The sequence below is a fragment of the Prunus persica genome, chromosome G5, assembly GCF_000346465.2.
Source record: "Prunus persica cultivar Lovell chromosome G5, Prunus_persica_NCBIv2, whole genome shotgun sequence".
Taxonomy (NCBI): domain Eukaryota; kingdom Viridiplantae; phylum Streptophyta; class Magnoliopsida; order Rosales; family Rosaceae; genus Prunus; species Prunus persica.
The window spans coordinates 15001589-15013276 of NC_034013.1; the positions used below are offsets into that span (position 1 = coordinate 15001589).

The following is an 11688-nucleotide window of genomic DNA, read 5'->3' on the forward strand; positions in this document are numbered from 1 at the left end:
AGAAACCACTCTGCTATTACGATGATGGAGCCAACAGCGTACCTTGGTTCCATGGTCATGAAGACCCAAACCTACATAAATGCAACACAGGTTCACAGACGTGTAAAAGAGCTACAAGTTTGGTGGACGATTGAAATATAACGAAAATTAGAATACAACATAAAACCTCAGAACAAAACCATCCCATGAAAAAGAAAAGCTCAGGTAACAAACCACACACAGAAGCTTCTGTTCTGAGAAGACCAATATGGATACTTGGAAAGGTTGGCAAAATGGTAATATGGTACACATCTAATGCATTGAAGACCAGAAGGGGCACCAGAGCTTGCGTATGGGCAACACAGTATGTTTTCTAACTGTTAGAATATCTACAGAGCGGATCAGCATCCGCCCACAACAAATTTAAGGGGCAAACAGCTTGAAGAACCCACAGATGACAGATTCTTTTAAGATTACAACTGATACATCAAAGAGGAGGGGGTCGGAGACCATGAACAGGATCAAATAACTCACTTACCACCCATCCTCCAGAAGCACACAGGCTAGACAATGACCTCAGGGGTTAGCAAATGCCCATCCTCAAAGCACTGGAAAAATAAAGAGACAGATAAATGTAAATAACTCGGAGTGGCATGAAAAGTAATGGATAACTTTTTAATGATTTTGGAGGACAAGATGCATAAAATTTAATTCATTTACATAATTCAAGCTCTCTTTCACCAAATATCTTCTCCGGAGTCTTCTTGTCAACTATTTTCCGCGATTCAAATTAAGCAAAAGTTGTATTGTATCACAATGCAATAAAGTTAATTTTCCCAATTCTCCCAGTATTTCCAACCGGAGGCAGCTGTCACCAATTTTTTTAATATTAATATTATTAGACTAAATAACCCTATATTACACAGAACAGTTCAATGACATGTTGTAATTGAAAAGTACTGGAGCAGAACAACAAAATGAGAGAGTTGATTGCAGAGGAACTCCTGCCTATGAAATCCTAAAAACATTTTATTTGGTAGGTTCTATTGGAGTGTCAGCAACTTGGTCCCTCAAATCAGGTTACCAGACCTTGCACACAGGAGTGAAAAATACGTAATCAAAGACTTACAAGGTTTCATGAGTCACCCGATTTTGCCATTACACATGCCTATTTCCACGAGGATTGTTTGTAGCCATCCCACCCTCCTTCAGGTTCCTTCCGCTTAAAGGGGCCACCTTGCATCTGGAACATCCTTACATGCTCCTCAGCTAGGGCTTGTGAACCAGCAACAGATAGTTGCCGTGGGGCAAGGGGTGAAGTCACATCTCTCCCCTCTAAGTCTGGGCCTCCAGGCCCTGCATTGAGATCTAGCCCCTGCCTTCCCCATTTCCTAGTGCTCTCACCACTACTGTTATTACTACCATCAGGAAGATTAACAACATAGGGCCTTGGGTAATGGGAAGAAATCATAGCACCAGGTCCTAACAATTGGGAGCGGACAGCAGAGTAGCCAAACCTCCCAGCAGATGATGAATCAAGATATGGAGCTGAACCGCCTGCAAATGCAGCTGAGGGCAGAGGAAAACTGCTCCCAAAAGGAAAAACTGGATATGGAAATGAAGTAGAAGGATAGGGTACTGCTGGAGAAGATGACAACACTGAACCCCTGTAGAGATCAGAATTAAATGGGTTGCTACCACTAGTGGGACCCAACATCCTTTGTGGTCCACCAGTTGCAACAATTGGGAATGGCTGGTCTCCACGATCTGACATAATTGAAGGAATTGCGACTGCAGAGTACGTATTGGCTGGAGGAAACCAGGAGAAGTTCCCCACTTCTGTATTGTTCATCCTTAAACCAGAAAGAGGTGGTTGAGATGGCACACTGCTCCTGGTATGCTGGCTAAACACTGCTGGTTCAGCACTCAACTCCTCGACAACAGGTCCGTCATTCAAATCAAAATCCCTACGAAGACTAACTTCTCCATTGAGAGGTCCAGTTGATTTTACTGACAGGAGCGGGTTATCCATTCGGCAACTATTGCTCAATGAGTAATTACCCATTTCAGAAGCCTCATCAATTTGGTTCAAATCAAGATCAAGGCCCCCTGAGCAGCGAACAGGTGCAATACTCATTGATTGATCATGCGCCAAATCATTATTATTTGTTGGGTCAGAACGAGAACATATCTCTTGAGCAGGACCTTGAGGAGCCATATCCTCAAGAATTCTTTCATCAGGTACATTCAAGTCAATGTCCAAAGCAGGGCGTCCTTGCTTGCCAGCTGTAGGCTCAAGAACTGAAATACTAGTACCCAGCAACATCTCTAGAGCTTTTCTGGGTTCAGCTGGCCGGAATGCACTCGTTGCTGCTGATCCCTTCCAACCAACCTCCCCTTTACTCTTCAACAGGTCCTCTGGCGGGATACAGGGCCCTTTTGCTGCAGCAGGCACCGTAACTGAAGCGGGAAGGCCACTGGACATGGAAGAAACAGCAAAAGGTAATGGGCTAATCAACTGAAGAGCAGTTGAACATCCAGGTGCTATCAAGTTACTTGGCTCTCCATATTTCCCATCATCGGCATTAAATCCTTCATTCAAATCAAACTCCACTTTTGCATCTGCCTCTGCTACCCCTGCAGCAGACACAGAAGAAGCATCTGCAGTTGTAGATGTACATTCGTCAGCTTCTTCTGCTTCCATGCAGGTCAACTTAGACCTCCTGGACCTCAAATGTTCTTCTACTTCTTGCATTGGAAGATCAGATGACACCTTTGAAAGAACAGGTTCACCAAGTTGATCATTTGCTTCTTTACTTTCCAAATTCTCCTCCACATGCTCATCATCGTGATCAGTAACAGCAGAACTAGAGCCACCTACAGCTCGATTCTCAGGAATTGAAAGATCATTACTTTCTTTTTTTGAAGGGCTGGGGTCATTACTTTCTGGATCAGTTCTTTGATTTTCAGCCTGATTATGATGACCAGTGTCGTCTGTTTCATCAGCTTTTTCAGCCTTCAGTTCACTGGCTTTTCCTGAGATCAAATCTTTTCTAAAACCAGAAGAAAGCAGCACATCTTCACAGGTTCCTTTTACCAACTCAGAATGTCTCTTTAAAGTAGATGGTTTCTCCTCCGCTGGTACACTGCTGTCCATTCCTTCATAACGTAAATTTTTTATCTTACCATCAACATCTAACTCTGCGTGTAAGGATGATTCTTCAATGGCTTCTTTCCCCACTGCTACCCTTGAACTAACATCACTAACCTTATTTCCATTTGACAAAAGACCACTAAAACCGTGTTTAATATCTGGAATGCCATCAGCACTCACTCCACCAATTATCTTTTTGTCTTGAAGTGGTTTACCATCACCTTCCATAATTTTCTCAACCGTACTAGGAGGGGAAGCAGTCCCAGATGGAGCTAAGCTAACTTCACTTGATTTTTCTTTGTTTTCTGGGGAGAGACCTGCAGAACGCTGGATACTTACACTGGAATAGTAAAGATTTCTAGGGTCCTCTGCTACAGAATTCTGTTCACACACAGAAGAAGATTTAACAACCCCATTCTTAGCCCCAGAAGTAGTGGATTCAAAACCATGCTTTTGATATTCGTCATCAGCACCATCATTAGACTGACTTTCGTCTCGAGCAAGCTCATCAACAGGAGGTGATTTGACTCTGGAATCATTGCCTTCGCAGAGATGCTCAGATACCGGGGTGCTCCTTTGTGGAGAATCAGTTGGGGACTCAGATTTAGACATCTCTCCAGCAGCCACGCTAGCAAGCAGATTCATACCAAGATCATCTCCAACTGAGGCATTACCTTCAGAATACTTCACACAGCTTTCAATCAATGCATGCATGGAGCTGAAAGAAGCCTCCTGCAAATTATCCGATTTTTCGTTCCCAGATGATGAGGAAGCAGCTTTCGGGACTTCTGCAATTTTCTTAGAGTTGTCACCAGCCCTACAGTCTTCTTCAGCAGTAACAGCAGCGGGGGACCCATCGCCCTCATCAGATCCAGTCAGTACATCTTTAAAATCATTACTTTGCCATGACTCATTGTTCACATCCGAAGTAACAGTAGCTCGATAAACATCAGCCTTTTCCTTTACGCTACGATCTAACTGATCATGCTTCTCCAATTGCATGGGAGATGAAGCTCTGCTATTCATATTTGAAGGATCTTCAAATGAACCTCCACTGCCACTTTGTGCAGGACTGCGTCCACGGTTTGGAATCTTTACAATCAATTTGTGACTATTTCCCTCAGCAGCAGACCCATCAAGTACCTTTTCACTTGCCAATCCAGGTTGTGATGATTTTTCTGGAGGTGGACTTTTGTGCAAGGATGAACTTCTGCTTGACACAGTTTCTCTTTGAACTCCAGAAAGGGCAGAGCCTGGGAAGCCATTTATTGATTTCCGAGGGCGTGAAGAGCCACCTGATATCTTATTCACATTCATTGAACCAGCAGTAGAGCTCCTCGCATCCTCTTTCCCAGACACACCTCCAGTTCTAGCATGATCATTTGAACACGATTGACTGTTGTTGTGAGATTGACTAGAACTGCTACTTTTCTCATCCCTTGGAGTTGTCAATGGAAGATCAACTGTGACACCAACAGCAACAATTCGGGACTGTCCATCTTTTAGGTTAGAACTTGCTGACACTGGTGATGGAACCGATTTAGATCCCGGAGATGCAGAAGCAGATTTGGTAACACTATCTCCTTGGACAAGCTTAACTGAAGCAGATTTGGATACAGAAAGCTGTGTGACTGAGCTCTTCACAGCAACATCAGTGGATCCGCCTGAATGCCTGTTTCCACCATTAGAAGCTTCAGAGAGGCGTGGTCTTGCAGACCAGGAGACAGCCGGATTTACATTAGAATTTGCATCCATTTCAGCTTGAACGCGTTTCTTCCATGTATCAACTAAACTTCTTGCTTTCTTCTGAATTTCCAAGTTCTTATGCGTCCGTAAATGATTTACAGACTTTCCAAGGTTACACATTTGCAGAGCATTGAGATTAACAGGCAGCTTATCCAGTGCCCGAAGTAAAACCAAGAGAAACTCCTCAACAGATTTGTCGCTATCTTTGGCTCCGCTGCCATCACCTATCTTCCCTTTATGGACATCTTGGAGCCATTCATCATATACTGGCACACCCTTGAGCTGCACAAATTGACTAAGGCAATCAAATTTATCTGTGGCTGCTACAACACTAGCAAGCATTGACCGGCCAGCCAAGTCTATTTTTTTCTCATTTCTATCAGGCAACATGAGCTGCAACAATTTCTCAACCCCTTCAGAATCTACAAGCCCTCCTTTATCTGTTATTTTAGCAATTTCAGATTTTAAAATGCTTTCCTGTCTACTGTGAACAGAATCTCCATCCTCCATTTTTGTAGTACGTTCTCGTTTGACAGGCTCAGAGCCCTGGTCCCCCCGCTCCCTTTTTTTCCCTTTAACTTGAGAAGAAAAGGATGAGGCACTATTCTGGACACCATCTGACCCGACTTTTAACTGTGATGCTGATGTTGGACCATTCATTGGTTTGGGAGATCGACCACCAGACTGCACAGTTGCATGCATCTCTACTCGCGTTTTGTACAACAATTGATCTACTTCCTCTTGTCGTTCCTGTTAAAAGAAATGATATCAACTACTCTGAATGTTTAGAAATACGAGCACAACACAAAGATGCAGAAAGGATCTAAAACTCACATTCATATAGTCCTGATCAGTTAGCCACCATAAACACTTATTTGTGATGTCGTAAACACGCCGGCACACAAAAGATGAAATCCCTGACGGAAGTTCAACACCTTTAGCAAGGAATGCAACTTTACACGGATGAAGTAACGATGCGGCAGGAATCTCATCCTTATGGAAGGAATAAAAAATTTCATTCAGCGCAGCATCCAACAGGACGCCTTTGCCAAGCTTTATTTCAGAAGGTCGATAAAGCCAATTTACACCCAATTTTAACTTGTTCTCTCTGCTTATAGTCAGCCAACGAATTATTCCAATGAAAGGTGGGGAATCTTGGGGGGGTTTGAAAAGTGCACAATCGCCAACACTGATCTTACGTCCGTCCTACAAAAATAGATTAGTTTAGAGGACCATTATGCTGGTCTGACTGAGCAAACACACGCAGACAAAATGCAGAACATCTTCAATAATCAATATACATGACAAAGGACGTTCAGAAACATATAACAACCAATAACAGTATACACTTAACACTTTCATCATACCAAATGAGCAGCCATTCTCATCATACCACTCAAAACTTTCAAAATTCTAATATCTTAGCAAGAACCTAGGCTGATCTAGGACAAATGCAAGAGCTGACCCCAAAATCTTAAGGGAAGACACAGATTCCCTTTCCTTTACTCGACCTATAAAAAGTAGAAACATACTTTCTGGAGTTCATTTAATTGAAAACTAAGTCCAAATTTTTTACTAGAGTCAAATTTACACTGCCCACAAAATCTTCTGCGGGTATAACACTACCCCCAGGCATCACTTCCATTCTTGCTCCCCCCACATGAGGGAGCATTTTCACAATTAATCTCTAGGATACATACTTTCCTCAACTTTCAAATGCGAAATTAAAGAAAGAAAACAGAACCACCATAATATCAGAAAATGGGATGCTTTGATGTTCCTTCTAGACAAGAGCCATTAAGCTGAGAACAGGGAAAATAAATAAAGCACTATTGTGGCAAAATTCAAAGGCCAGATAATCATGAAGTGTTCTCCACTTAAAAATAATAAAGGAAGCAAAACTATTGACCACATAATTTCATTGAACCTATTACTTGCCATAGTGATCTGAATGAATATATATTAAAACAGATAATTCAAAAGGCTACCTGATTAGCTGATCTACAAAACACATACATACAGAGGAAAGGGGGCGGGGGGAAGAGTTTTCAACAAATATCCATCACAATAAAAATCAATAGCTCAACAACTGCATAAAAACTCCCGTCATATGAAGCAGGGATTTAATTGAACCCACAAAGGTAAAACTTCTAATTGGCACCAAATTGACATTCTTCCCAGAAACCACCATAATTCCCACTCAGCATACCGAACACCCCTCCCTCAGGATAGAGATTCTTGACAACCACAAATAGGAAATGAATTCCAACTTTGCACCTTCCCTTGTACGATCCTCTCTCTAATTTCACAAACTGGTTGCATTTGCTAATTTTCATATCTAACAGGCTGGTTCTCTCAGCTATCTATCCCCAAGTCAAAAACACTCTCATCTTTACACAATATCAAATCCATATATGTTTTTTTGTATTACAAAACAAGCAAAATACCAAGCAATTCACGGAACCCCACTTCACTTCTCCACTGATACACACCCCATATCACACAAAAATCACAAGTCCCACAAACCATTATCCGCAAAAACACGGAACAAATCGAACAGAGACCCAAAATCACAAGATATTAGAAAACACCAAAAAATTCAAACCTTGAAAAACGAATTGGGCGAAGACGAAGATGATGAGGAAGAACCATCGGCCACGGATACACGCGTGGGGACTGTCAACATGTGCCGACCCCGTTTCCTCTCCTCACCTCCCCTCCCATGCATAGCCTTGCATTTTCCCCACTCCCAGTCTCGATCCCACCTTCAATTCCAACAAGTACCATCAATATCACCCCTTAATTCCCTTCAAAACCCCTCCTTTTTCACGCTTCTTCACCAATTCGCCCTCTGCGAAACCCTGGATCGACCATCTCCGCTACAACGAAACCCTAATTTCCCCCAGACGAGTATAAATACAACGAAATTCTAAATTTCAAATCGATTTCCGACAATTTAATGATTCTATACACCGAGCGATCGATCTAATTGAAACTCAGATCCAACGACAAGTCCAGATTTCGAGCCGCCTTTCGATCTAAAGAGAGAGAAGTTAGAGAGAGAAAATCGAAGAGAAAGAACCAGACGGCGAAAAGAAAAGGTGTACTTGGTACTTGGTAGAGAGCAAGCTGCAGGGTCGGGCAGGCGGGCAGATTGGGCAGTCCGGGCAGGAGAATTATAACCTTACCCACGGGTGAGGTGACAGAAACGATGTGCCTCCAATATTATAGAATTAGAATATGTGACTGGACTAGATTTCACTGCAGCTCTGGAACTGTTGGCTGAGATTGTGTTGACCCAAATGTGCTCTCATTTGACTTTGAATTTCCTGAGATTTTTTGGGCACCGTCTGCCTGAGAGTATTGATTACTCTGTGACTCAAAAGTGAAAAACTTTTTTGTGTGTGTTTGTTTTTTTTCTTTTTCTTTTATGGGTATTTTATTCAAAGGAGGTGGGGGGCAGTTTGGGAAGTGAGTGAGGATTCTGACTGAAGAGGGCAGAAGATGATGATGGCTTGGATGGGGCCAGTCAAGCTGTCATGGAAGGGTATAAATGTAATTTTGGGGTAACAGCAGCAGCATTCACTTCACATGAGGGCCTATGATGGACAAGTTAAGGTTGTCTTGTGTTGTTCCAACACACATTACTAAAAGCAAGGGAAAAAGAAGGAGAGGAGAGAAGTGGTGATGTAAATGTTTCTGTCTCTCTGCCAGGAAAATATATTGAATTGATTGATCTTTCCTGAGCTTCTTGCTTAAGTAAGCATCACCCACTGCACCCTGCCCCTCCTGCCCACTCTGCCCTCTGTCTATAAAAATCATGTGGTCTTTGTTTGTTCCTATCTGCCTTTCTAGGTTTTCATTGATAAAATATATAAATGTGATTTTCATTTTGTATTATCCTTTTGCTACATAAATAACTTGTTAAGAGGTTTTGTTTTCAACTTTGAACTTTTATTGAAAATGGATTTTTTTTAACATCGTATTTGAGCCAAGTTATCTAACAGTGATATATTATTCGATATATGTTGTTCACATGTGTTATGTTTAAGTAACGTCATATATATGGGAGCGTGCAAAGACTGTAAATCTCATGGAGAATTAGTCTTGCATAAGAAATTAATACACATTCTAACATTTGCTTCTGAGTGATCATCTTCTTGTTGTCGTGTAAGTCTCAACTTCAATTTTCACATTGTAGGTTGGCAAAGAGAATGAATATAGGAATAAAAATAAGAAACCGATATAAAATTGAAGAAAATAATGAGAGAGTAGGCAATCACGATCATTGTTGGTTTTTAAAACCGATATTTCATTAATATAAAGCAATTCAACAACATTTGGGTCGTCTAATTCTCAATTTTAGTTTGTTTGCCTGGCCACTGTATGAAGGACCATGTTGGGCCTGCAGTCTTGGGTTCAAGTATGGAGATAGCAGAAATAGGCAACAAGTATTCTCCTATATTTGTTGGCCCCTGAAAATTAGACATGGGATCCATGAAATGAAACTGTATATGCAAAAGACATTGAAGAAAATGTGATGCAGAAATTCGAGCCAGAAAGCCACTGGAACAAATAGTATTCAATTATTTGCTAACAAGGCCACCGTAAGACTACATCAGAACACAAAGACAACCATCATAGATTCTAAGAAAAGATTACAAGTTGTCCGCTAATCCGTAAAAATATTAAATCACTACGAGTTTCTAGTCCTACAAGGTGAAAAAGGGCAGCATCGGCTGTGCACAAACATAACAGTGCTTGTGGAGATGGAGAATGTGTAAGTTATCACAAAGCATTTATCATTTTCTTCATCTCAGCACACCTCCTGGGATCAGGTTCTTCAATTGCTCTCTCAGTCAGAACATGCTTGATACGGCACATTGACTTCCTCACCTGAATTTCATGATGACATCAACAAGAAATCAGGATGGCAACAGTATATCCAAGTAGAAGACACAAAACTTGACCACAACAACAAAGTAAAGTTCGAAAAGTTCTTTTTTGGAACCACGCTGAAGCAGCCAATTTAAACATAATCGAAAAAGAACTTTTGCTTGTCCAGCAGTTCAACTCATAGCATTTCACACTGAAATGCAAGTGGTCCTGGTCCATTTGGGTATCAGGACCTGTCTAGCCTTGTTCTTAAGTAACAGGTGATAGAGAATCTAATGTTAAGAAATAGTTTGCTGCAACATAGTTCTAGCACAAGCATAGCTTATTGACTTCCTTAGAGTTTCAAACTTCCATATAAAGTGCAAGCAAAATATATGGATATCACACAACGGACTGAGCAAGTAGACAGAAAAATATTGAGAAAGTCAGAATTAGGAGTCGAAAACACAGAAAGGTAACCAGTTTTCATGCAAACAAACATTTTTAAAAAAACTTCCCAAGCATTTGTTCGTCAGACTAATACAAAAAATGGTTAAAAGAAAAGGTCATACTTTGGGAAGGCGCTCAGGATTAGGAAACCGTAGATTCTGGGCCTGAAGCATCTGGCGTTGAGTCATCAGCATGTTTTTCTCCTTAAGCAGAACAAACCATAGCTTATTGAGATCATCCCAAGACTTCAGGCGCAGTTCAGATGCTTTCCAACTTCGACCTGACAGCAAAAGAAGTATTAAAAATAGGATCCATCACTGAATCAATACAGATTGCATCAGACAGACAGTAATGCATTGAAGGACATGACATCAGAATGTCAAAATAAGATTGAGATTATGTAACTTTTTCCCAGAATGGTTTAAACAATACGGAAGGATAGTGGTTAAGAAGAGGCTAATAAAAAAACCACTTTAAAAACTTAACATGGAGTGCAACGTATACCGAGTAATAAGGAATATATTTGTGCTGGGGTTTCAGTCCAGAACTAGTAGGCAATGAAACAATTAAATGAAGCAGCTGGGACATTTTCCCATTGACCTCCATGATTGATTCTAAAATCTCTTGCAATGTTGAGTGTAATAACATTAAAATCATAATGGGAGAACAACATTTTTCCGTAACTCAAATTTTTTCTAAACTCTCTCCAGTTATAAATAAAAATATTTTGGCACATTGTAATCAGCATGTAACTGGAATTCCATACCCAAATTGTCGTATTTGCAGTTCTAGAAAGATTTCATATTAAAGCCAGCTTCTTTCAACATAAATATGATAGTTGACAACGTAATCAAATACACAAATTCATATGGGTAATGGACCGCCAGAAACAACGGAAATTATGGTATGTACCGTAGACAACTGGCTTTTCTTCATCTTGGCTTCTATCTGCCTCAAAGAACTCCTCAAGAGGGTTATGTCCCGTCGTCCTAGCTGAAGCAGCCGCAGCAGAAGTTTCTGATTTAGCTGCAGAAAAGAGTGTTCTCCTAAAATACCTTGACACCATCAACATTGTGTTTAGATTGCTGCAAAACAAGGGAAGGGAATCAGAAAACAGAATGAGAACAAGCAAAAACTCAATAGTTGGAGCACAAGGCGCAGCACATTCGTCGTTAACCCCCCACCAAAAAACCTAATTTGGGTATCTTTCATTTGGGCATTTTCACAAACACAAAGGTTGCCATTTTCAGAAATTACTGAAGCATGAAAGAAAAACACATCCGAGCAGTCAAAAGCTGCTGTGAAGCAATACAGACATTTGGCAAAACGAAATATGAAGAAAACCCAGTAACCGCTTACGTGTTTGCGGCGTTTTGGGGGCTCCTGATACTGGGTCGCGGTGGATGAAGCTTGAAGACAGAAAAAGGAGACTCTCGCTATGGCAAGTTCAGAGCCTTTCTCGTCGTTTGGGCATTCGGGCAATT

At 41.2% G+C, this 11688-nt stretch overlaps 2 protein-coding genes across 2 annotated transcripts; both read right to left on the reverse strand.

Moving 5' to 3' along the window:
• On the reverse strand, positions 104-8584 carry LOC18778016. The gene is made up of 4 exons (XM_020564597.1): positions 7485-8584; positions 5714-6085; positions 1109-5629; positions 104-587 (listed from the first exon to the last, which is right to left on the reverse strand). Exons 1-3 carry the CDS (start codon positions 7605-7607, stop codon positions 1148-1150), a joined length of 4977 nt encoding a protein of 1658 aa, XP_020420186.1. The 5' UTR covers positions 7608-8584; the 3' UTR covers positions 104-587; positions 1109-1147.
• On the reverse strand, positions 9395-11688 carry LOC18777254 (39S ribosomal protein L47, mitochondrial). Its single transcript, XM_007209688.2, has 4 exons — positions 11564-11688; positions 11117-11289; positions 10327-10484; positions 9395-9775 (listed from the first exon to the last, which is right to left on the reverse strand). Exons 2-4 carry the CDS (start codon positions 11274-11276, stop codon positions 9668-9670), a joined length of 426 nt encoding a protein of 141 aa, XP_007209750.1. The 5' UTR covers positions 11277-11289; positions 11564-11688; the 3' UTR covers positions 9395-9667.